The following is a 26,680-nucleotide window of genomic DNA, read 5'->3' on the forward strand; positions in this document are numbered from 1 at the left end:
TCTGAAACAGTGTGGGAGGCCTTGGTGCAAAACTGGAAGAGTGGGGTTTTTTTAGTACGTATTTTCTTTTCCAGAGGGGAAAGCTCTTCATTCATATTGTGGAATGGGTAAATTTCCAGAACTATGTAAATTGTGGATCTTCAGTTCTTCTGACTTTAACAGCTCCTTTGGAAAAGTGTTAACATTAATGTAAGTCACTTCTAGGGTCATCTCAAATGATTTAAAGCCTGTAACACTATCTGCCCTGACAGATAGTGGCGAAATACCCGTTCTCTCCATGTGATAGTGGCGAAATACCCGTTCTCTCCATGTGATAGAAAAATCTTCTTTTTCAGCCCTGGTGAGACCAGAATGGTGTGAATTCTGACAAAAAAAAAAACGTGTTTTGCTGCTCTGTGTGGGTACATTGCTGAGGCAGGAAGGTATTGACTTCAACCTTTGCTGTTCTCTTGTGTTATACCAGGACTTGTGTTATGGTCTAAAATAACTTTATGTAGGAATGGATTTCCTCATGGATTGCATACCTTCTGTTGCTCCGCTTGGACCTTTCTTTTCTTCCCTGCTGGCTATTAACACACGCCTTAAGGAGCTGTCTTGGTTGGCTTTGAGGTCTCCTGAACTTCCTTCTTAAATCCCTCAGTTTCTTAAAGGGCTTTAGGGTTAGTAGTGTGTAGTAGTAGGGCCCAGCAGGACATAGCACGGAGGGAAATGCATCACAGCAGAAGGGCTGGAGCTGGTGGGCGTAGGCAAGAGCTGGAATATAGAGTATTAATGAGGGGGTGACTCTGGTAGCAGATAGACCTTGCTGAATGGGTATGAATGTTGATATGATTAGTAAAAAAACCACACGGAGCGTGAGGAAGCATAGCAGGTCTGAACTTCCTCAACCTGATTTCATTTGTTCAGACGGTTTGAGGGTGGAAAACAGCATTCTTACCAAAGGAGTTGGATGCTGGCAGTATGTCTGCTCTCTGCTCCCAGAAAGCAAAACTTTGTTGCTTTATGGCTGTGTTGGGTGTCAGCAGTCATGAACTATGCAGCAGGACCTGTTGGAAGAAAGCTGGAGAAATGATGAAGGCAAACTGGTGGCATGGGAATGAGGCAGGCTGGCACTCCAGAGATGGGGAGAAAAGGAAGAGGGAAGGAGAATCAAGTGCAGAACAGCAGAAAGGAAGGCAGGAGAAATAGAGAGGCGGAAGCTGCAGCTGAACAAGGGAAACAAACTGTAAAAGCATAGAGAATAGTAGCAGACAGATGGACAGCAGCATAAATTAGTCAAAAAACGTGCAGGTAAGCAATTTGCTTTGTGACTTCCTTCTGTATGTGCATCTTCGTCCTGAAGAAAAGGGTGGAGGGAAAATGAAACAGACTGGCATGCAACTGAGCACAGCAAGGAAAAGGCTAAGGAAACTGACCTCCCAAGTACCCTTTCCATTTGGTAATAATTGCTTATTTCTGTCTCTTTCTATCTTATGTAGTAGGGGAGGACCTATCTTGCTTCTGTTAATGCATTGGTAAGAATCAAAATCTCACCGAGAGCATGAGAGAGTGATGAATTTTTGTTTCAGCTGTTATGTGGAGTGGTGTCAATCAAAAATACCTTATCTTACTGGATTATGCTGCCTCTTGGAGCTTTTCTTCTGCACTGCCTGAAACGCTCAGATGTCAGAGGCTGTGTTTCTGCATCTCTTCAGATGATCCAAAGCTAAAAGCCAGGCTGCTCTGCAGCAGTAATTTGAAAGGAGCTGTGTGTTTTGGCAAGGTGGTTACATGGCAAGAAAATATTGGCAGCGTTGTCTTGGGTTTACCGGTAGTTAACGGAAAGTGAGGACAGGAGGCAACCAGAGCTGTTCCACTGAGGTGCTGCTTTGTTGAACGTGTACTTGGTGTAAGAGTGTCTCTACATGGCTGGCATCTCTTGGACTTTCTGGTGAGATCCCACCTGGAGTACTGCGTCCAGCTCTGGAGCCCCCAACATAGGAAAGACGTGGACCTGTTGGAGCAGGTCCAGAGGAGGGCCACGAAGATGCTCCGAGGGCTGGAGCACCTCTGCTGCGAGGACAGGCTGAGAGAGTTGGGGTGCTTCAGCCTGGAGAAGTTGCGGCCTTCCACTACTTGAAGGGGCTACAGGAGAGCTGGGGAGGGACTTTTACAAGGGCTTGTAGTGTTAGGACGAGGGAGAGTGGCTTTAAACTGGAAGAGGGCAGGTTTTTCACTATAAGGGTGGTGAGGCACTGGAACAGGTTGCCCAGAGAAGCTGTGGCTGCTCCATCCCTGGAGGCGTCCAAGGCCAGGTTGGACAGGGCTTTGAGCAACCTGGGCTGGGGGGAGGTGTCCCTGCCCAGGGCAGGGGGTAGAACTGAATGATCTTCAAAGTCCCTTCCAACCTAAACCATTCTATGATTCAGTGACTTCATACATCTGTTAAGTTAATGAACCCTCTATGTGCTTGGCTCTTCTTACTATGAAATATTTGAATTACATGAAATATTTAGTTTGGTTAGTGTTTTGTGTTTGCAGTGATAGTTATTATGTCTCTCTCCTCCTATTTTTATAAAAAGTACCTCCTGCTAATAGCTCAGTAGAGCACTGAGGAACTCATCATGCAAATTGCTGTTTGAGTCTTGGATCGGCGCCACGCTGTACATTTCGCTTCTCACATTTGTTGCTGGAACTGCAGTACTGTAATTAATGGCATACAAGCCTGGAGAAAAAAAAAAATGACCTCCAACTCAGGAGTTCAAGATGGTAGTGTTCATTAGAAAGTGAATCAAAATTGAACAGATTGAATTACTATGAGGAATTACTATTAAATTTAGCTGGCATTGCTGCATTTAATCAGATAGGCTTTGTTTAAAACAGGCGGGGGGAAAAAGGCTGCAGCAGTCCAGTCTTGTACAACTGACTGGCTGCTCCATGATAACTGGGATGCTGCTACGAAGCAGGTACATGGAAATGAGCTGAAAAAGATGATTACGTTCATAGACTGGTAAAACTAGAATCGCTTTTCTGGTTCATTTCAGCTTTGGGCTTTTGCGCGTAGCAGTGGCTGTGACTTCAAAACTTGTGGTTGGTTTTCTTTATCCTGTGATTTAAGAGGAACCCAACTTTCGTACCGCAGGTGATGGTGGAGAAGTTGGCTCCACTATCTCGAGCTGGAATATAATGGGTGAAATAGCACGTTTTTAACCACTGGCCCGCAGCTGGCAAATGCCTGAGGTACTGGGGAAGTGCCTCAAGGAAGAAAATGTTAAAACGGGAAGAGTCAAGCTTGGGCTTTGGTTGTTTTTTTCTTAGTTTGAGTGCTCGATTAGTGACTGCTGATGTTTGGGTCTTCCTTGAGAGGGCCAATGGCTGAAAAACGGAGGGACTGAAATTGAAGGGAGAAATTGAAAGATTCTTTCAAGGTGGACCAACATGAGGAGAAAACAGTCTTTTTTATAAACACACCGTCCCCCTTTGTTTGTGTTTTTTTTTCTTTAATCCAGCAAACGAAAGTGAGATCCAAACACGACTAATGAAAAGCTTTGCAACCCTGAAAGATGCTGACTTCTCCGTTCCAGCCCCTCCATTTGTGACCGGGATCGAGCCCCTCCACAGCTCCCTCTCCTTCCAAACGCTCTCGGCCTCCATCCCCGCGACCCTTTATAACGCCTTTGCTTTCCCAAACCCCCTCCCGCCGCCGGGACGGGTTGCGCGTTTACCGGGGGCTGCTGCTTCACCGGGGGGAGGAGTAGAAGGAGGGGGAGAGGATCGACTCCCCGCGCAGCCACACGAGGGGCGCAGCCGGGGCCGGGCACCGCCGCTCGGCTTCGCCCCCCGCCGCGAAAGGTGCCGGAGGAGGAGGAGAAAGAAGGGGGGGGAAAGTGCTGCCCGAGGCGGGGCCGGGCGGGGCGGAGGGGAAGAGAGGGGAAGGGCCGGGCGGGTTACGGCGCATTTCTTGTGGGAGCCGCTGCCTCCACCGCCGCCCGCTTTGTCTGCGGGGAAAGTTTGGCGGCGGGGCGAGGCGCTGCCCCGGCACCTGCCGAAGGGGCCGGCGGGGCCATCCCTTCCTTCTCTTTCCCTCTCGTTCCCCGCAGCCGGCGGAGGGGCAGCGCGGCGGGGCCATGGGCGCCCCGGCCGCCGCCTGGGCGACGTTGTGCCTCCTCAGCGCGGCGCTGGCCACCGCTGCCGCCGCCTCAGGTGAGTCGTCGCGCCGGGCCCCCTCGCTCCGTCCCGGTTGGTGCCCTGAGCTCCCCACGCTGAGGAGAAGTCCCCCTTTCCCGGGGGTTTTGGGGGTATCTTTCCCTCCCTTCTCCCCGGCCCGGGCGGGGGTCCGCCTCCCGTTCCCCCCCCCCCGCCATTTTGGCGGCCTCTCCACAGGCGGGGCGGGGGGCTGGGGCGAAGCCGTGCCCGGTCCCTTCCCGGTTCTTCCCGCTCGGTGGTGGTGGGGTTGCCCACAAGGCGGCTGGGGATGGAGGAGCGTGTCCCGCTTCGAGCATACGGGGGGCGGGAGGGTGGCCCGGTCGGGTTGGGGCTGCGGGGCTTCCCCTCAGGCTCGGCGGGTTTTCCTCAGGGCGAGGAGGCAGCCCAGGACTCTGCTGACTTGAGGGTGGGGTTACCTAAAAACAACAAAAAATGTGGGGTTTTTTTGGGGGGGGGTTTAGTTATGCAAACCCAGAGAAACCTCCCGGTTGCCCGCCTGTGAGGTGGGCTGAGGTGGGTCAGTCAGCGGCAGAGCTCAGGGCAGAACCAGCCCTCGCACTGTCCCGGCCACGCTCCACCGGTGTCTGTGGCGGTGGTGAGGGCTCAGCTGCTTGCCCACGGGGCTCGGAAATGCTGTGGTCTTTGCTGGTCATCTGCCCGCCTGGGCAGCGGTGACAGGAGCTGCGGGGAGTGGGCAGCAGTCGCCCACCGCTCATGTTTTAGGAGAAGAGGGGCCGAGTTCCACTTGGTGTGTGCGGATGTGCCACTCTAAGAGTGCCCTAGCGGGTGTCGAGCGTTGGTTTCTTCTATCATTAAAAAAGCCATCAGGACAGGCTGATAAAAAGTGCAAGGTTATAATCTGGCAGTAAAGTTACTGATGCTTTAAGTCTGGGAGTGCAGTGTGGCTGTATTTGTGCTTTTAGGTTGTTGTCCAGGCCATGCCTTTTGGCCATGCAGGTGTAGGTTGTTGGTTTCCAAAGCGGCGGATTCCCCAGATGCGGCTCCCACTAACACTGTGATTCCCATTTGATAGAGTTGTCTTGGTGAATAACAGTAGTTAAAAATAGCTATGTGTGTGTGTGAGCTGAGGAGGCGTTAGATTTGAATTTGGAATATTAACTTTTGAGGCAGTACTCTGAGAGACAACTTCCACAAAAAAAACAAAACAAACAAAAAAAAAAAAACAAACCAAAAAAAAGAACCGCAAAAGCCCCCAAACCAGGAAACTACCCTACTTATCTCCGGCATCCAAGATGCCCAATGCAAAAACACCAAGGCAAAAAGTTTGGAGATTTCTTCCCAAGCTTCTTCACTATGTGAAAGGCAATACCATGGCTTGAGGAAACCCTTTCAGGTGAGCTTTGCAAACAGTCGTTAATTACACTGGTGACTTGGAGCTGCATGCAAAGCCAGGGCGCTATAACAAAGAGCCATGTTGCTTAACCTGCGTGTGATGTCTTGGGCTCACTCAGAATTGGGAATAAAAAAATAGCTAAAAGGTATTTGTAACTAAGGATTTTCGAAGTCCTGTAAAGATGGGTTCTATCCTGGTATCCCACTTGGTAACTTGTGAGGGAGTGAAATACATCTTGGCTTTAACTGAGAGGAAGAATCGGACTTTCTGTGTTTGTTTTCTAGTCCCACGTGGGCTGGGGTGAGCTTGTCTCTCCAGAGTGCGACGGAGGGAGTAGGCTGCGGAGCCGAGAGAGAAATTTTTGAAGGTCTGTCTCATTCCTGCCATTGCCTGCCTGGGCTATTTGAGGCAGCTGCTCTTGCCCAGCTGCCTTGGTCCTTAGTCTGTGCTCTGGCCCCATAGGTGATGAGCTCTTTGGCACATGACTACACTTTCACGATACGCGTTTATAGTGCCTGGCACAAAGGACCCTAGATGTAATTACAGCCTCTTGAAGCAAAAGTAGGAAGTGATGATTTTTTTTTTTTTTTTTTTTTTATATTTTCCCTCTGTCTCTTTACGGTTTTCAAATCTTCAGTGGGGATTCTGAGACCACGTTTCCTGTTTTAGGGTGTCAAACCATTGTTACTTTTACTTTGATACTTTTAAGGAACTATAGCTGTTAGTGAGGAAAAAAAAAAAAGGGCAGTGAGCCCTTCTTTAAGGGTAAAACGGTCAGTTGTGCTGGTCTTAACTAACTGGTATTAAATTTATTTATTTTTTTTCCCACATGCCTTCCACAGTATGTGACCTTGTGTTTTGCACTGAGTTTTGAGGTGCAGCTGGATGATGAACATTGAAATCATCCTTTCTTGACAAAAGAAGATTTTGGGAGAGAGATGTGGGGGGCAGGAAGATAATTGCTATTTGAAAATCAGTGCAGTAACATGAAGTCAAGGTGTGGTCAAGTGTTTGGTTTTTTTGTGGTTTTTTATTTTTCTGTAAATGCAAATTGCCATGAAAGTCAAGTAAATAAATGAACAGTTAATTGCTGAGACTCTGAGTCTTAGTTGCATTCCAGTAACTTGGCACCCCCATGAGCGTGCAGAGCTCACTTGTCCAATGCAAAGCGGCTAACCCCATGGGGTTTGTGGGGTGGTGTGTGGGGGACTAGGCAGATGTGGGAGCGAAACCGGGTGTTTCAGCATGTTAGTCTGCTTTGGCGCTCAGTCTGTGCGTGTGATGGGTAGGGCTCGATTTGTTTACTGTCAATATGAGTAGAAAGGTGTCTGCTGAATTTCAGAGAAACACGATTGGGCTCTTGTGGCGCATCTTGGCAAGGGAAAATAATTCCTGATGGTGCCTCTGCAGCCTCTTGTAGATGAGCTGAAAACTGCCTTGAAGGAGGAGCTTTTGATTCGAAGCAGTGTAGCTCCAAGGTTTTCTGTACAAATTTGTCTAATCTGCATGTATGGGAAATACCACTCTTCGAGGAGGAAATTCTTAGTTCCCTGGGTGGTCCCTTGAGGCAGCTTTTCCCGCGTTCTCTTTTCTTTTAATCTTTGAGTTTCTTGGGTTGCTTTTGATCTCACATTCTTGTCACGTTTTCAGTAGACAGATATGTGTAGTTGTCCGAGAATGGCTGTTTCCCAGAAAAATCAATGGAAGAACTGCCTTTCAACTTAGTCATGGTTTTATTTTCTAACTTCTTATTTGCTTTATTGAAGTAGAATATATAAAATATGCTTGAATGGGTGTATATCACTTGCTTGGAGAACCTTCCTCTCAGCTGGCAGTGTCAGTGGTGAGAACTAGGAAGGCTGAAGCAGGAGGAATGCCGTGAGCCGGTCATTAGGTGAAATGTGACCCATTGTCCATGGAGGAGTGATTTAGGAGAGGGAATTCACGCCCGCTCTTCTCGCCATGATTGTGTTTTTATGTGTACATTCATGTGCTTATTTGTTTCTCCTATAGATGGTAAAAGGATTTGTAGGAGCACAGAGAAGAGACTGCTCTTCAGCATGCAGTTTAAATGCTGTGTTACCTTGCACTTTTAAGGGCCATATTTTGCCTTTGAATAGCTGTGGCCTGCCTTTATTTCAGTGAGAGCTCAAGCAATTATTCGAAGTTGAAATGTAGTTCTGAGCTTCATCTTACATGTATATTGTGAGGATTACCATCTTATCACAAATTATGTGTTTATTTTGTTGCTGACAAGTGCATGGCTAGAGCTGGCAGCTCAGTGCTGCTCGTACCTTTATATAGCAGGTCCACTGGAGAGTGCGCTGATGTGTTACTTGCTTCTAATCTATTTTAATTTTTTTTTTTTTTTGTCTTGCAGGTGCCTGTATCTACCAAGGCTTGTTGTTTGAGGTAGGTAAGCTTGAGTGTGTTATTCTGGGGAAGCGTTTGAGAAGGTGCTGTTGAACTTGACCCTAGTTCTTGATTTTTGTCACCCCTGCAAGTGGGGTAGCTGATCTTGCAGCAGATCACAGAACTGTGAGCCTTCAGCCTGTTGGAAAACAGCAGCAAAATAAATATTGTCCTTGGAGAGGTTAGAAATTCTTCCTGGGCCTTTGAACCCAAACACTCTTCTCCTCAGCACAACTCTACCTTCTTCCTTTGTCCAGTGTGAGGTGAAACTTCAGGTGTGAGAAATTTTGGTTCTTGGAAGCCATGTGAGTCACAAATTTGCGGTCCCAGACAGGATAGAGGTTATGTTTTGTAAAATGTGTTAATTTTGTAAAATGTGTTAATTTCCCTGAATTAATAAGGTATTAATGACAACAATGTAACACCTTTTCCTCTCAGCTGATTAAAGTGAGTACAGTGTACGCTGACTCTTCTTTATAAACCCAAAATATTTTCTTTTATAGTCGTCTTCTTTGCATGTACATTATCCATGAAAAACTCTGAACAAGAATCACAGTTTTTAACAATTTACAAACAGTGTTTTGCTCTGTAACGCTTGTCTGCCTTGGTTCACTACTCTGGGCTTAAAGGAAATGCCTGAGCAACTTCGTGTTTCTAGAGTGCTTCTGTACCCGCCTCCAGTCCCACAGCAGATTTGCTCAGGGATTTGTTACTGTAGGCTGGGAGGCAGCATGCAGCAGCTGTTGGGGAAAGCCTGGGGTTTTATTTCCCTTAGAGCTCTCTAGCAAAGCTGGATAAGTCTCTGTGTGTGTGAAACGTGACCACTGGCTATCTTGGAAATAACTGGTGGCAGCTGGTTGCTTTGGACTTCCAATATGGACTTGAGATATTAGAATTTTTTCTGCTCCAAGAAGGGAATGTAGGGGGAATTGCTAGAGGCACGTGTTTTAGGTGGGTGGCTCGGGAGGAAGCTGAAGCAGGCTAAATGGGTTTGTTCCTCTTAATAATGCACTGTGGAGCGTCAGTGTGTTAACAGCAGTTGGAAAGTTTGTCTAGGTTCCAGCTGCCGTGAACTGCATGGCAGGTCGCTTTCTGCTGAACGCTGCAGCTTGGTCAGGGCAGTATCAGAGCTGAAGGGTTAGCAAGTGAGGGGTTTCATCTGTCGCTGGTTACTACTGGCATGTCAGTTACAGATTCTATTTTTAATTTTTTTTTTTTTGCCTTTTGTGGTTTCTTGGTGTTCTGATGTTGGTTTGTTTGGGTTTTTTTCTCTGCTTTTTCTTTCACTGCTGCTGTGTGTTTGAAATGCTAGCGCGAGTCTCGATAATCTCTTGCCCATAGCATTTGTACATAAAGCCTACAAGATACTTAAGGTTAGATGCTTCCTGTTTAAAGCGCTTGCTCACAGTATCCTTCATTTTGTCTTTATCTCGGTATTTAGTAAGATGGTTGGATTTTTATCAATAAATTACTTCTGTCACTGTAGTAGTTTTCATTAGCTGTACAGGAGGGTTGCTCTGTGGTAAAACTCGAAGCAGACACAAAACTGATGCAAGTATACAGCTGGCATTTATGATCAACTTGAACGACTCAAGCTTGTCATTCTTGGAACAAGGACCTGTCCTGTCTTTTGTTCATTGCCATGTCTGAAGATGTGCCCGCTTTCCTGTCTGAGTGATGTTTGCTGTGCAAACAGGCCTTCACTTGCTTTTCGACAAGTATTTCGGTGGTACTTCCATTTTGTATGCACGAAGGCAACAACTTTTGATGACTCTTTGGAATTGAGTATAGATCAAAGGACAGCTTTCTGTGGCTTCAGCTGGCAGTCTCAGAACAGGTACTACATCTTCTTCATTTCTCACTCAGAGGGGGAAAATGTCACATGCAATACACCAAACGCGGTCTAGATGAGTCTTCCTCTGTGATGCTGCTTCACGGGTTTCTTTGGGTGACTGTTTTCCCTGAAAAAGTAGGAACTGCACAGATAACCATAGAAATTACAGATGGAAAAGAACCCTTTAATAGGACTTGTTTCATGCTCTGGTTTGTGCCCCTCCCAACAGCAGTATTGGAGGTGGCTTGGTTAAGCGTGGTAGAAATCCAACACTAAAAGTAGAATATGAGTGATTTCAAGGCAGTTGGTACCTGCGGATTGGTGGCACATAGCTGTGATAGGGCTGCAGAGCTTGTGTTATCTTTGCAGGAAGCCACTGTCTCGGAAAGGTCAGTTTTGAAGTGGAAGATGAAAAGAAAAGCAATCCTGCCACTGCCATCATCTCGGTTCCTGCGGTTTTCCTGGCTTCAGAATGAACATTGTTTTCAAAAAATATGACATCTGAACTCCCATATGTGAGACACTTGCTCTGTTTGTTAAACTTAGCGCTTGTTAAAGCATTGATGCAGCTGTCTGATGGATGAAGATTGGAAGCTATTGCCTCATGGCTTTGCTGGTACAATTGTGTTTATTGGAGCTGGGGAGGAGGGGCTTTCTGAATCACCAGTTTGGGATTCTGCAGGTGCAAGTTGAAATGTCATATCTGTTATACTGTGTCTTAATGAACGCTTTTTTTTTTTCTACTTTATCCCAGATCATGAGAAAAGTAAAAAGCATATTCTCCCTGTAATCTGTGTCTGTGTGTTGCTGTTTAATCTCTCTGGTAAGACTGGTGGGAGCTGTGTTCACTGGCATTTTTGTCAGGGCTGGTGAGTGTTGTGTGGAGTTGGTGATGTGCTTGGGATGGTGGTACAAGGCAGTTCTGCTGGCGCTTGCAGCTTTGGAAAGTTGCACGTAAAAGAGCATGTTCAGTGAAGAAATCTCAGTGACAGGACAAACGTGCAAGCTTAGGATGTCATCTCTTTTTGAATCTGTTCCGGGGAAGGAATGTGCCTTCTGGGCGTGTTTGCTTGCAAACCATTTACATCACTGAAAAGATGGCTTTTCTGAATGACAAGAAGGCATGGGGCCAAACACTGCAACCTCGCCTGATAGCTGTCACCTGGAGTGGCAGCTTCACAGCATACCTGTGGCACTAATAGAGCTGTTGACAACCTCCAACAGAAATCCCTATAAATGTTTTTGTGTTTTAAACTATAATTAGAAACACTGTTTCCTTTCAGTGTCTCCTGTTATTCAGGGTTTTTCTCAGTGTTTCATGTGCCTGTAGTTGTAGGTGAGCTGTTACTGGGTTATTGTAGGAATGCTATTTGCTGCAAGTCTCGCTTTACGGCATTTGGCTGTCTCGCTCGCTTCTGCTGCAAACCCAAACTCTGAAGTCACTTGATAAAGACACAGACCTGTTGGAGAGGGGCCAGAGGAGGCCACGAAGATGCTCTGAGGGCTACAGCCCCGCTGCTGTGAGGACAGGCTGAAAGAGTTGGGGTGGTTCGGCCTGGAGAAGAGAAGGCTCTGGGGAGACCTTAGAGACTCTTCCAGTCCATAAAGGGGAAAGCTGGGGAGGGACTCTTGATCAGGGATTGGAGCCATAGCACGAGGGGAAATGGTTTTAAACTAAAAGAGGTAAAATTTAGAATAGATATAGGGAAGACATTTTTTTACAGTGATGGTGGTGAGACACTGGCCCAGGTTTCCCAGAGAGGTGGTCCATCCCCCATCCCTGGAAACATTCCAGGTCAGTTTGGACAGGGCTCTGAGCAATCTGCTGTAGTTGAAGATGTCCCTTCTCGTGGCAGGGGGATTGGACTAGATGACCTTTAAAGGTCCCTTCCAACCCAAACTATTCTACGGTTATATGAGAAATCCTTGATGCATAAATCAAACATTTAAGTGTAGTGAATGCAAGCTCTGCAGAGCTGCTTGAATTGTTAATGCCGCAAAAGTTCTGCATCTTGCTTGACTGACTTAGCTGCTTGTATATCAAGGGTCAGCTTGTGTTCATGTGTTTCCTCTGTGGAAAAGCACATCTCTGTGTTTGATTTCCAGCTGTGCTGAGGAGGTTTGCATTCTTCCCTCTGTCTTCAACTTTGAGGGAGCTTTCAGGTCCACACAATCAGTGCAGCCATTTCATTTTCTTAGCAAGGAAGTAAATACACATTACTATTTTTTTCTTAGCTGGAGGTAGCGTAGGTGGGGATGAGGAGGCATGTGTGTGGGAGGTATTGATCAAGTCCATGTCTGCATCTTTCTGCCAGCTGGCTTGTGCCAAGAAGAGTTTTCAGCCCTGGGAGAAGGAGAGGGGAAGCACGGGGCTGTGAATTAAGGTGGGAGTTAGTTTAAATGGAAAGTGTGACTTGATAAATGATGCTTCATGTCTGGTTGACACTGCAATAAGGAAGCCCAAGTCCAGCTCAGCAATCTCCAGTAAATTTTTATTTTGTCTGTGTTAAAACATGGATGTTGCCTGTTGCAACAGCTCCTGGTAATGCATGTAAGGATGAATTTCTGGACTGGCAGACTCCTTGGAAGTTTCAGGAGACACATACAGGGCTTCTTTAACACTATAAAGCACCAAACAAGACCAGCAGCTTTTCTTGAGAGGAAATATGGAGTTTGAATGAAAATGATGAACATAATAAAAAGCCCTAACTTCATCCACATTAAATGGTACTGTACTTGTGCTTCTACCAAAAATTTTGCTTCCCTTTTTCCTCTTGAAACTGCCTGAACAAAGATTCAAGTTAATTGAAATGCTTAGTTGACTTGAACATCTTAAAAGTAGAGACTTTGCGTTTAGCAGTCAGTCAAAAGAGCAACATGCCTTTTCCAGAAAAAGAAAAAAAATAATTGTTGTAGTTCTTCAGATATTTCAGCTTTTCATCTTCTTAATGCTGCTATGCAATCAGTCATGGTAGAGGTCAAAAAATAATAATTAAAAAAATTGCATGTTGACAGATACCTGTTGTATAAATACAACTTCTATCAGCTCTGTTATAAATCAGATCATCAACTTTATGCATTAACTGTAACTTTTTATAAACACTTGCAAGGAGCTGGACTGATGGGGCAAACACTGGCAAAAGATAAGGAGATAAAATGGTGGAGGCTGCGTTACACTGGAGGTAGCTGCTTGCTCAGCTCGAGAGATGTTTTTTACATAATTACATTGAGCTCATTTCTGTGGCAAGTGTAATCAGCGGAGAAACAAAGTGCTAGTTTCAAGTTCCGTGTCTGAAGAAAAAAGTGCATGAAAATGTTGATGCTAAAAGTTTGAAGATTGTGACAATAAAACAATTTCAAGTATCTGATGTGACTGACTGCCTATAACGTGTTCTTGCTCAATAAAAAAGTATTCCTTTAAATCTTCTGGTTAACTTCATAACGTCTTGCCATTACCTCTGTACATTTTGTTGTCGGAAGTTGAGAAAAGCCTGATTTTACGCTTTTTAAATCAGATTTCTGGTTTCATCTGTAGTTTGCCCAGAAATGGAAGGGGAAATAAAATAAATAGAAAATGCTTGGGGGTTTTTTGGTTTCTTTTTGTTTTTTTCAAAACTTTAAATCTCACTGTAGACAGCTTCTATTCTGAATAAATTTAGTGACTATGTAGAATAAATTGTAGCAGGTGCAGAGCACTTCTCTTTAGGGAATGCTTCAAATTAGCAATGGAAAATTAGCTTCACTAAATTCTTTAGAAGGATAACAAGTAACTACTGAAAAATGTGATCAGAATTGAAGATTTCAGTTGAAAGCTTTGCTTGATAACTTTTACAGTGGTCAAAATGTTTTTGTTTCTGTTTGGTTGTTGGTTTTGGGGGGTTTTTTGTTTGTTTGGGTTTTTTTTTGTTTTTTTAATAATGTGATTTAAATACCACTCCTTACTCCGGGGGTATATCCTTGGCTTCACCAGGGAACAAAGCTATAAATTTCTCTTTATAACACGTGTAACACTTGGTAGCTATAAACTCTCATTTACAGTGGCATGAATCTCCCTTCTGTATAACGTTCATTTGAGCATTTTACAGAACACTGCGATATTATCCATTTTGCAGTGGGGGTTCCTCTTCGTCAGCCTGCAGTCTGCACTCTTGATTTGCTCTTCTGCAGTCTCCCATGTTGAGAAGAGTAGTAGGAAGGTAATGAGTTATTTGTGTTGGAGGCTCACAAGATCAAGGTCGCTTTTTCCTGCTATTGCAGGGTGGATGTATTCTTGTAGATATGAGTTGACTAATATCCTATATATGATGATTTTTTATTTATTGAACAGATACAATTAGATGCTGTGATTCTCCCAGGACTTCAAAGAGTAGTGATGGAAAGACTGGGGGCTTGGTGCAGCAGGGGCCTGATTCTGCAGTGCTGTTGTGCAGTCTTCTAAGCCTGTTTAGAGCAAGTGCATAACACTAAATAATTGTTTTATGCCATGTGCAGGGCTTAATATCCAACTTATCCTTTCTTAGTGTGGCTATGAGTGGAAGTGCAAGGTGATGGGAAATAGACCTCTCAATTTACATGAATGGTATGCAGTTAAGGCTTATTAGTATAATAATGAGATGCTTTTTATGTAGGAAATTCCTTCCGCTTGTGGGTTTTGGAAAGCTAAGATCAACTGAAGATGAAAAATAAAGACAAAAGTGTGTTTCAAATAAAGCCTGTGCTGCTTGTGTGTTCCCTGTTTGTGTTCTGTGGAAATAACAGTGTAATACAGAGGAATGGGGATAGGCTCTTTATTTCATGATACCAGGTAGAAGAAGCTTAGATGCAAAATGAAGATTCTCCTGAGGCTGGAATGAATTCTTTTTTCTTAATCAGTAGACTTTTTTTTGGTGGACCATGGCACACATTTTTAATACGTAAAAATTCTTCTTTTATATGTTGGTGGTTTTCATACAGAAGATTTATAAATGTCATTTTTTTTGGTCTGAGAAAATGAATTCTCATTTTATAAGGAAACACAACACTCTTATCAGAGATTTGGTATGTTTTAGAATCATCAAATTTATTTTGTTTTGTAGCAACTTGAAACTTGTTGTGAATACCAAATAACACATAGCAAGAACTGGAGAACTTATTCATGTGAGTTGTATATCTCAGTATAAGGGGTTTGACATAGTACATACAGTCAGTACAGTTTGCATATCAGTGGGGGTTTTTTAGTTCCTTTTTCATTTTTACCTCTGAAAATAAGTCCTGTGGAGCTCTAACATCTTTTCACAATTATTGGCTGTATTAAAAACTTCTGTAATGAGAAAGTACTGAGAGTTGGGTGTTAACATTTCTTAAAAAGCCAGATGGCTCTGCTTAAAATATACTCCTACCTTACCGTAATCAGAGGGGAATTCTGCTTTAGTTGGAAAACTATGGCCCTGATCCAGAGCACTTTTAAAGCTCTCTGAGCTGTTGTCTTTCCTGGGTTTTCACATTTCAGGAGTGCTGTGAGGGTATTCACACACCAGAAATGAACTGTGGCGTCGCCTGTGGATGGGTAAATGCTGCCCTTCTTACCTGCTGCATCAGTGTTTCAGTGAAGAAAGCAGCAACTGTGACAAGTTGCAACTGACTGGCTGTTCATAATATGAAAGATAAATTCTTACAACACAAACTGTATTCAACAGCTGCCTGTACACTGACCTGTAACGGATGCAGGAGAAGATAAACACAGGGGAAGGGGTGGAGGGTGGCTGGTTGGCCCTGTCTCTGGAGCCAGGCACTTTTCTCCTACAGCGTGGCCTTGGTGGTCTCACTGAAGCCGCATCTTTCAGTTTTCCCTGTGCTCAGAGCTGCACAGGAGTTTAATCCCCACCACCCATGTGTCTGGGAGCAGCAAGTTGCATCTACAGAACACCCTCTTGGTTTCTCCAGATGCTGCTCTCCGAGAGTAGCCATCTCCCTTTTCATGAAATATCTAAGCAGTGGTGAGACAGACTTTTCTACATTGAGCACTGTGCCTTAGCATTTAACCTGATGCAGTTGAAGCACAAAGCTGGTGTCTTTGCTTATCCTGAGAGGATTTATCTGCTGTACTTACCTGAGATAGGTGTTTCACAGCTCTCTCCACAGTGGCCTGCAAATACACTAAATTTGTCATCCAGTTCCCTCCTCTTCAAGTCCTCTGTGTGTGTGTACACGTCTGTCTTTTTTTCCTGGTGCGCTTGCTGGTCAGAAATTGTTCTTTTTCCCTCTGTGTAAACAGGATCTCATATTTTAGCAGTCCTGGACTCAGCAGTGAAGTCACGGTCCTCCTCAGTTGTCTTTCCATGTTTAAGAACAGCCTTTGGCCCTGGGTTTGAACCTGTGGGGTGCTCTTTCTACACATTCAGGCACATGCAGTGTTGGTGGCAAAAAGATATTTTGAAACCACTCTACTTTAGATAGCAGAAAAGCAAGGTGGACGAATTAATAAACTAAAAGAGGCGATTCTACAGGTCGTGGGGCTTTTGAGCTTTAATCAGAGACTCTGGGCTGTCCACAGTGACTTTCTGCAGCCTGTGTTGTTTTTTTTTTCCTTGAAGGTGTGAGTGTCTGCTGTAATATTTTGCTTCGGGGGTCTTTCCTCTCTGTCCTGGCATGTGCTTTAATCTCCGCTGTGTTGTGGGAGGTGATCTGGCATCAGTCTTATTTAGAGATCAGAGTCTTTACAGGAGCTGCCCTGTTCCACATTTTCCATTTCAGTGGTCTTCCTGGATGGTAACTGTTCATCTGCAAACACCAACTTAAGTAGATGATTAACATTTAATAACACAGTTACAGGAGCTATATGCCAGAGCCTTGACAGGAGATGTTGGATTTCTCATGGATTCATTCATCGGGACAACAATTTAACAATTACCCAGCATTTATAAATTTCACAAGTCATTGTGCCTTCTATCTTTCTAGATACATTTGAAAGAGCCTTGTTTAGGAAACACTGTCTTGTAAGTTGTCATTTACATTTCCTTTTCAAATGCCCAGCAAGAAAAATTCCTTTTCCTTTTGCTAGCTCACTTCCTCATTCCTTCCCTCTCCTCACCCCTATCAAAACCTTCACCAGGTTTCCTATTTGCATTTTCTCTTTAGAGCAGGGGTTGCGATGTCGAGTTAATTGGTAAGAGAAATAGTAAAAATCAGGTTGGGCCAGTGGAAAAAGCCTATAATGCATTAAAAGTTAAGACTCGTGGAGAGTGCAAAGTAACGTAGCTGTAGAAAGTTGACAACTTACATCACCTGGGGACCTGCCTCAAATGTAGTTTCTCACTGGGCTGAAATTGGCAAAAAAACATTGCCATACTGGTGTGTGTGCCTAACCTGGGCCTTGCATTGAAAACTTTCCTGTTCTTGGTCTGGGAGTGCAAGTGCCAGCTTTGGAGTTGAAAGCAGTCTCCCACAGCTGATGAAAACATTGGGAGAAAATAAAATAGCTGTCTTCATAGTGGGTTGTATGATAAAAGCGGTAAAGGAAAATGGTACTCATCAAATCTGTAGATTTATTCTGTTCCAGTGGTGCTTATGAAAGCATAAGCCAATGCTGTTCTCTGGGGAGCAGGGAAGTGTGTCTGCAGTTTAGGTGAGGAGCAGTTTTGCTCAATAGGGTTAGCAGGGGTAGGTTTATGTGCACCCACACATATATGAGACTTGGCCCGTTTATGTCTGAGAGGCTTTTTGTTGTGCCGGGCAGCGGCAGATCTGTGTGCCGCAAGCAGAAGAGGCAGGAGGGTGTTTGGGTTGGAAGTCATAGCCTGCTTTTCCAGAAGGGATTTCATCATATCTTTCTGTGTCAAACATGACTTTGGTTTAGCACTATCAGCCCTTGCTTTTCTTTTCCTCTTTCTTGTGTGAGTCGTCAATGACAGCTCACTTGAAAAGTGATTTTCTCTCTCTTCAGCACAATAATTCAGAGCTGCAGGAGTTACTTGGTGGGGTACAATTGTGGAGACGGTCATCTTACCATTTTTATGGGCTCCTCAAAAATCTGTAATCATATTCTGGGGACTCTTAATGTTAATCAGATGACTTTTAATGGTCTTGAACTGATCAAGAAAGTCAATATAGTTTTAATTATCCCCAGACAGCGTTTTACAGAAGTGTTGTTTACACTCTGAATATACCTGTACATCAGTAGCTTTAGGAGAGAGAAAATGAAGACAGAAGGCTGGAGCAGAAAAGCTAGGTGAATTCATAGTTTCTTTTTTGTGTTAGAAAAGAAACAAAAAGATCTTGTATTGGAAAGAAATTTGAAAGCACGCTGTCATGAAAGGAGCCCACTGAAGGTGATTTAAGCTCATGTGCTTGTAGCTGAAAGAGGGAGAGGGATATAACCTCCGGCTAGAGGTATAAGAGCAAGTCTGTTTTCAGTCTCACTTTCTGCTGGCACCCACCGACACATACACACTTGCCAGTCCCCTTGAGGCAGCAGTTTCTTTGCATATGTCTTTCTCCTTGGCATATGGGGTGCAGGATTGTGGCGTTACTGGGACTGCAGCATACACTGCGATGACACGTAGTATGTCCTGCATCCAGCAGATGGTAGGGAGAGGTTTAGTGCTCCCTGAAGGGAGAAAGGAGTTTTGTCTGACATTTTTTGTGCTCTGAGAACAGATCACTAGCAAAAGAACTTGAGCTGTTTGCTTTCTTTATTTGCTGTGGCTCACTGGAGCAAGCAATTGCCCTAACGTGTGTGTCTGAGATGTTCATTCAACTTCCTAAATACACATAGATTCTCTCTAGGTATCACTTTGTACAGGTGTGAGCAAGTCCCGTTGAAGGCTCTTGTGATCTGGGAACTTGGGCTGCATGCTTCTAATGTTGGTTTTCTCCTGGAGGGGGGTTGCCAGATGGCGCATCTGAAAAACATACTGTAAACACCAATGAGGTTTTCAGGGAGGTTTTGCCACCTGGTGTCTTCTAGTGGAGAAGCAAACTTGGTTTAGACTGTTTCATTTGGTCTAAAAGGTAAAACCAGAAATAATGCAAAAAGGAAAATAACCCTAATGCCCTTTCTGTGGGAGACAAGGCTGTCTTCTAATGCGATGACAGTAATGTCACATCTGCTGCTGCTGTCACCTGAGTGCTTAGCAAGCGTGTTACTTAACTTCTGCTGGACACTGAAATTCCACTCTAACGTTGCTTGCTGCAGGGCACCTTAGAAGATAAATGTGGAATTTCTCTGCATCCTAAGAATGCCTCTTTTCCTGGCAGCTCTGGATTCTGTCAGTGCTCTAGTGAGGGCATAGGAAAATCCTAGTCTTAATTTTTAGATAGAAACGTTGAAGCTACTAGTGTGTATCAGCAAGAGCCTTTTTCCCTCTGTTGAGAAAAATACACGTAAACCAAGCTGGTTTTGTTTAGAAATGGAAGATAAACTGTTAGTAGAGACTCAATTTCTTCTGTCCTTCCCGTATAAACATCTTTCTGTCTTGTGGCAGTACAGTATCAGTTGACACGAAAATGAGTCAGGACAGATGAAACAGCCTGGTTTAGGTGGATGTGTATAACACAAAATGACACCAAATATATAAAAGGTAGTTTGGATGTGATCTTTTCAACTGACTCTCAAAATACTGCACAAGTCTATTAAAGTTGAGCTTTGCATCTGGGTAGCTGAATAGTCCTGTAGGCAGCAAAAAAGGGCCTTTAGTATCGAAAAGCAGGACTTGGCGCTCTCTGTTTCAGGGGTCAAAGCAGAACTACTTGGACTGGCAAAACCTAGAAATGTTTGTCCTATGCCCTGTTCCTTTAGGTGCACTTTCAGGGAGACAGCGGGGACAAATAGCAAAAGCTATGGAGGAAGGCTCCCAGTAGGGGAATTTGTGGGAGTTCTGTCTGCTCCTATGTGCCAGAGAGCTCATTCGAGAAGCAGCTTTGCTCTATACCAGTACCAGGCTACACTTGCATGTTTGCCAGCCCAGGATGTGTTTGAGACCTTGTTCTTCATCCTCAAAACATCTTGGGCGAAGAAGTTACGAGGAACTGGTGAATGTCTGCTCAGTCTTTTGCAGTAGATTACTAGTGCTTTAATCATTCATAAACCTTAGGCAAAATTGTACTACTTTGTCTGTATAATAGTCCCATATGGAATTTCTTATCTTCCAGGTTGTTTTCATGTATTTCTTTTTCTTTTTTTTTTTTTTCCCCCCTTTAATAACTCGTGTCCCCATCAGAAATGCCAGTATGAACCCCCCTCACCCTTACAGTTGTTGCACAGGCTTGTTAAATTAATTGATTCAAAGTTGTCCAGGATAAATAATTCATTCTCTGAGCCTTTTCAGTAAACATTAGCTCTCCAGTTGTTGCTATTGTAACGCTGAATTTCACAAGGAGCCTGAGATATTCCTTGGTGTTTTCAGGAAGATGGAAATAGACAGAAAAAATCCCAAATATGAAGCTCTTCCAGATGTGTGCATTGATTTTGTATCACTGCTCAGATCTGTCAGCCTTGAAAGTGGCCATAAAGAGAGCCACGTGATGCTGTGATGCTCTGAAGTTTATGATGCTAGGATGTCTGTATTTCTGCCATGCATATTAAATAGCTTCTAGTGGGAATACATACGACAGACTTCCACTCAAAGACCACTGTAATTCTACTGCCGTGATTTATTGTTGAGACGTAGATTAAGGAGACCAGTTAGGATAAAATACTCGGTGCTTACTCAATTTTGTAATCATTATAGCTACTTCAGAATCATTCAGTAATGAATCTTCTAAATAACTCCATGTGCTCGGCATCAGAAATATCTTTGTATTACCAGATGGAGTACTATGGCTAAGGGAAAGTCCTCGGCATTTTCAGACACCCTTAACTCTGTTTCTAAGGATCAGTGAGGGGAAAAAAGCTCTCCCTCCTCCCCCAAATGATAAATCCTGAACATGATTTCTTCCTGTAATAATTTGAAGGATTTTAAGCCAGATGTTTCATGACTCAAAAAAATTAAGTTTCAAACACTGCTTCCTGTGTGTTTTATGGAGATCAAAATTAAACTTTTTGCAGGCTCAGAATCGGGAAATTTTAATTTACGTTTCCTAGTGAGCATAAATTTTCAGTGACATCCGCAGAAGCTGAAAGTTAGGGTCTTGCAGCGAAATGACAAAGATGAGAAATTTTTGACCTTGCAGCTATATACATACCCTTTTATTTATCTCAGTTATCAAACTAGAAATCTTATTTCTAATGGGAACGTAGTCTCCCTGAAAATTTTAACCTTTTCATTTCCCAGGAATTCATCTGTTGTCCTACATTAATGGATTTGGTCATAGTCATATGGGAATAAATTACTTTTGGGTGCTTAGCCAGCACAAGACCAATATGCTGTAAGTCAAGTCTGCCTTTGTGATTCATGCATATTCTTATTTTCAGAGGAAGTACGGGGCCGCTTGTTTAGTTATGACCTTGAAAACCTGTGGTAATTTAGACAAAGTTGTCATTACTGACGCACTAATAGCCAGTTCTGAGTTAGTGGATGCAGTAAATCCTTTTGTGCATTAAGCCTGGTAGAGTGGTTTCAGGTGAAAACATGAGCAAACTTGTTAGCAATTTCTTTCCCACATTTTTTTGTAGTTTTATAGATTCTTCTATATATGTAAAAAGCCTGATTTTCTTGAGTATTGAAGGATTTAATTTATAGTTAAGTTTTCAATATTACAGAGTACAGGTAACTTGCTACATTTTTATTCCAGTGGAGGGTTTTTTTTTAGTTTTAAAGAATCAGAATTTTACAAGTGTTCCATTTTGAAAACCTAGGTTCACTTTTAATTGGAGGCACTTAAAAATTGCATCTACTCTTTTCTGTCTTAATTTCTCAGTGAAACTGGGGGATCATCATGCTTATGGAAAGGGAACCTAAAAGTACCTCAATCTACTGCTGTGGGGAAACCTTCCAAAACAAAAGTGAATTATGTGCTTCTATTGAGTGACCGAAGGAGTAATTCTTAAGTCTCTCTTCTGTGTTTTATTTAAAACAAAAATTCCCAGAATGAAACAATAAACTTAATAAAAATCTGTTTAAAATTTCATTAAATCCTTAGGATGAACCAAAGTCTAATCTGTTGCTTTCAAAGACAGCTGGAGACATATTAGATAAAATGGAACTAATTGAGATACAGTCAACTATAAATTGAACAGAATTTGTCCCAGAATTTAACTTTGCGTTTCCTTGACAAATAAAGTGAAATCTCTTTAGGTGTTTATTACAAAGCTTGGCAACAGACCAGAGAAAAACTGAGCTGCAGTGTTACAGGGCAGGAGAGACTTCAGTAGTCCATCCTGTTCTCCCTCTGCCCATGAGCACTTTGTATGGGTGTTCACCGCGTGTGACTCGTCTGTCATCACAAACAGGACCATGTTTGCGTTAGGGAAACTCTGGTGCTGTCAGACTGATTTAGTGAGGAATCTTGCATTACAGACTTACTTTTGAGAGCGTAAACATTATCAGGAACGTCTTGGCTTTTCTGCTAGAAATTACAGGCAAAGCATTGAAAGGAATAGTAAGGCGTTGTGCTGGAAGGGCGGTTAAAGCGTGCTGTAGCACAAGGAGCTGTGTTTTGCCTCGGCAGGTTTTTAAATGGGAAGGCAATGCCGCTTCCTATAAGAGGGAAAATGCAAGCGTGGTATGTTGGAGAGCTGCAGACCTTTGTCTCTTCTATGTTCATGCTACACTTCATCAATGGCGTGTTCCATGCTTGTGTGCCATGTCCCGGGACAGGTCTGTACCTTTCCTGGTTCGAGCAGAATGCTGTCAATCGTAGTCCCGTTAATATTGGGCAAGTTGAAGGTGTCACTGTGATATAATGTGGAGGTTTCCTGTCAAGACCCTGTTCTAGCCAAAAATGAACGTAGCCGTAAGCCCTGTTACCTAACAGTAGTACATCTTGCAACTGCAGAAGTTTGGGCATGACTGCAGTGTAGTGTTTTTCCGTCTCTTTTTTTAAATGTTGTAATTTTACTTTCTAAGAGGTTTTTGTATGCTTGAGTGTAGTCCAGTGAGAGATCCTATGTATGTGATGTGTGATTGACAAGGTAAAATGAGGGCATATCGATGATGACACAGGATAGCTGAGACACATTGGCATGGTAAAAAATAGAACTCAGTTTAAAATTATTTACCTCTGGTCCATTAATACTTTGACTCTTCCGAGCAGACTTAATTAAGACAACACTGATCCTGCTGTTTCTTTTGGAAGATGATATAGCTTAACAACCCTGTGTCTGTCCTGCTTTGGTAATGTGCAGCTAAGGGTTTCTCTTAGTCCTTTTAGCAACAGCCTGGCCCCCTAAGGTCACGGGATCCTTTCCAGTGAGTTTCAGAAGGATTTGCTGGATGTACAAGAGTGGTGAGACCTCTGGATCTGCTCATGCTTTCGAGAGGAGTGTGCTGCAGTTGCCACAGATACTTCCATCACCTCTGACCAGCCCTTATTGCAATGCATAAATATCTTTTTGTGGGGGAAGATCTAAGTTCATGAGATGTAAGAGTGTCAGTTCTCCTTCTTGCCTCAGGCAGATCACTGTGAGATCAGAGGCAAGCCTCTCGAAATGCCTATCATTTCAAGATATCGATGATATTTTGCATCCTAGGAGTGGGTTGTGCGGTTAAGCTCCTTTTCTTGCAATGATGAGCATCCTGCGTGTTGTCCAGTTATCCACTTGGCATGGCGTTGCTGTCTAGTAATAGTTGGATGTGTCATGATGTATGTACCTGTCCATGCTGTCAGAAGCATTGATTTGTAATATGAAGCCCTCTCATCAACATATTTTCATTGTTATTGTGATGTTGATTTCACTAATAAAAAAGGGAAGTATTAGTATCAAAAATTTGGGAATGATACTTTCTGAGCAGAATATGTTTGCTGGGCTTCCACTGCTTATCAGCAAGGTATCAGCAAGGAGCGCTTGGTGCTTTTGAGTGTCTGGCTTTGTTAAGAATATGCAAGGTGCAGGCAGCTCTGATTTAGAACGTGGACTCAGCCTATCTGTTGTTAGGCTTGTTTCAATTTAGAAGTTTAACAATACTTTGCTAGGTGAAGTGTGGTTTATTAGATCCTTCTCTGATATTAAAGTCTACCACAATGGACCACAGCAGTTTAATATATGATCATTTTCCTTTTCGTCTTGCATGCGGATACATATTTTATTTTGCAGGTACCAGCAAGGGGGCTGATCTGATCTTCAAGGTCATATCTTTTACTCAGTGTTGTGTTTACACAGATGCCTTCTTTGGCCTCTACAAATAGCTGATAAATCCACATGTTCAGAATGAGGAGATGAGTATTTCTCATATGGCAGCTTCAATAAGTAACCTCCTTGTTAAAATCAGCAGTAGCGCTGTCTACGTAAGAGCTGCAATGAGGTCTCTGTACTTAATATTTTCAGTGCATTCTGTATGATGCCAGCATGTTTTTAACCTTACTGAAGTCATTTCATGCTTCTGTAATTCATTGGCTTTTTAGTGTATTTATAGAAGCTATTTTTTCAAGCACTGCAGTAGAAATGATGAGAGCATCTGGTTAAATCCATCACATCTTGTAGAACAACCTCTTAATAGTTATTCTCGGTGAGATGAAATAGGAAAAAAAAAACCTTGGTAATTGAGCCTTTCCCCCTTTAGATGGTTACACCAATATTTGAAAGGCTTTAGATATTTAATATAATTAGAGTGCCATAAGTGTCACCACTGTGCTTTTCTGCAATGGAAACAGCATAAGTTAGCTATGAGAGCTGTGAAAACAGAGACGCGTTTCAGCTTACACTTAGTTCCAGGAGGCTCTGCTTATAACCTCTTCTTTTACTGTAACATAATATAGAACGCATCTGGGAGCTTTAATTTTTCTAAAGGAAGTTTTCTTTCTCTTCTGGAGTCGTCTAGTTTCTGTGGCGTTCGGGACCAGTCTGTGCAAGCAACTCCACAAGTGGACTGAATTCAGCACCTCAGTCCAAATACATGACAGGATATAGAGGAAAGGAAAGCAGGTTTGTATAGGAAGGCAGTGACCTACCTGGGTTTAGGTTAAAGCCACATAAGGGCCCTATACTAAGCTGAGAGTTGGGTAAGGATTTCGTTCCCTCCTGGCTACAGCCTGTCCTTTCCCTCTCCTGCTGCAGCTAAGAACATGTTGATGCAGATGTTGTTTTCACATTGCAGAACTTGCTTTCTCCCAGGGAAATCCCTGAGTTGAGTGGTGGCTGATTCACTGGGAATGTGGCCATCCGTGTTATCCCCGATCGGGAGTTCCCAAATACTCACGTTGTAGCTCGGCTGTTTTTTTACGGCCATTGGAGTGACCGATGCTGGCACTGCATCGCAGACCAGAGAGAGGAGGACATCTGAGGGAGCACGGTCCTTTCCTAATGTTGCTGCACCTGCAACAGGAAGCCTGTGGTGGGGCAGTGCTACCTTGTAAGGGTGCAATTTGTAAGGGTCTAATTTGTGTAATATCTGTAAAGATATAACTCGTCTGGTGCAGATTTGAGTGCCAAACAACTTTGTAGTGTTGTGTGGAGGGGATGCTTTCCGGTATTCACTCTCCCAGCAGTACGGAAGTGGTCTATTTTACAGGCTTACCTTGGCCCTTGGCTGGAAGATGATGTGGAAGCGAGAAAGCTATGATTTTTTGACATACATATTTGGAAATCTCCCTGAGATGGTGTTGACAGTGGCATCTGTCTGGAGTGACAGAGTGGGGTTGTGTGAGGATTGCTGGGCAGGTCAGAAAGCTGAGAAATACCCGCCCCATGCTGGCATGGAGAGTTGATCTGTTTCTAATCTTTCAGTCTCTGGAAAGTGATGCCGGAGCGATTTAGAAGGTGACTGTAGACTTGCCAGTTTGCAGTGTTGCCGAGAGACTGGAGGTGAGGCAGGAGTCACTTATGGAAATGTGATCAGCATATTTCTATTTGGGGAGGCCACATTCCCGTACTCTTCAGCTTTAGAAGGCTAGGTCCTTAGCTACTGTAAATGGCTGTAGCTGCTTTGATGTCAGCGGAGCTGGGCATTTTACCAGCTGAGCGTTTGACCCTAACACCGGCAGTTAGCCTTCAAGCCAGTGAGCTTATTTAATACACGAAGCAAGGCTGCAAAATGGCAAGTGGTTTACCAGTTGGTGTTTTCCAAAGAGAGCATGGGTTTACCTTTTAAAGTTACTTGCAAGAGATTTTCAGTAAGCCCAACTCTGTAGCCCAGGCTGGAGTAGGGGAGCTCTTGAAGCAAAGGTGTTGGGTGGTTTCACAGGTCCTCCCTTCACCCACTCCTGTGTCCCCAGCATGGATACAGTCTATGTCCTGCTGGGGTTCTTGTGACTGTGTAAATTTGACAGAAAGGGCTATATTTTGTGCTCTGCGCATATTTCTGCAGTAGTTTCTGTGAGGTTACTCTTACTCTAATCAAACATGATTATCCTCGCCTTCCCAGGCACTTCAAGTGTTGGAAATCCATCCGCGCTTTGCCTCGGGCTTCCCTGGGAACAGCTCCTGGCTCTGCTTTGTGTTCGTGTCTGTTTCCTGGCAAGGCAGTTGCTGTGACTGCTGAGAAGTCAAATGAGGTCTTTTATTGTGGTTTATTTTTTCTTGGCACACTCAGTTTGGTTGCTAGGAAGGTGATGATCCCCATGTATCTGAAAGAATTGAAAGACGGTGTTTTAGGAATCCAAAGAAAACTGCATTTCTCTCTCCCCTCCCTTTCTTTTCCCCTTTCTCTTAACCATCATTTTATATAGACTTCCAGAGGATTTTCTAATGAGCTTTTGGCCTCCATGTGGTCCAATTGATAGTTTATTGACTACATTGTCCATATGGCGACCTTGAATTGAAAGCAACGCAGCGTAACTGGTGTGCTGGAGTCTTTTGCTATCCTTAACACAGAAAAGAAAGT

At 43.7% G+C, this 26,680-nt stretch overlaps 1 protein-coding gene across 1 annotated transcript in view; it reads left to right on the top strand.

The window, feature by feature from the left end:
* Positions 1-3,210: 3,210 nt before the first annotated feature.
* Positions 3,211-26,680, top strand: part of FRAS1 (Fraser extracellular matrix complex subunit 1) — a gene marked incomplete at both ends in the record, with an annotated part of 162,350 nt that continues 138,880 nt past the window's right edge. Inside the window, 3 exons of the mRNA XM_082482436.1 lie at positions 3,211-3,219; positions 4,080-4,182; positions 7,920-7,951. Of these exons, the coding sequence (XP_082338562.1) occupies positions 3,211-3,219; positions 4,080-4,182; positions 7,920-7,951 (144 nt within the window). The remainder of the gene's footprint in view (positions 3,220-4,079; positions 4,183-7,919; positions 7,952-26,680) is intronic.

This window comes from Vanellus vanellus, assembly GCF_965231255.1.
Source record: "Vanellus vanellus genome assembly, chromosome: 4".
NCBI lineage: Eukaryota > Metazoa > Chordata > Aves > Charadriiformes > Charadriidae > Vanellus > Vanellus vanellus.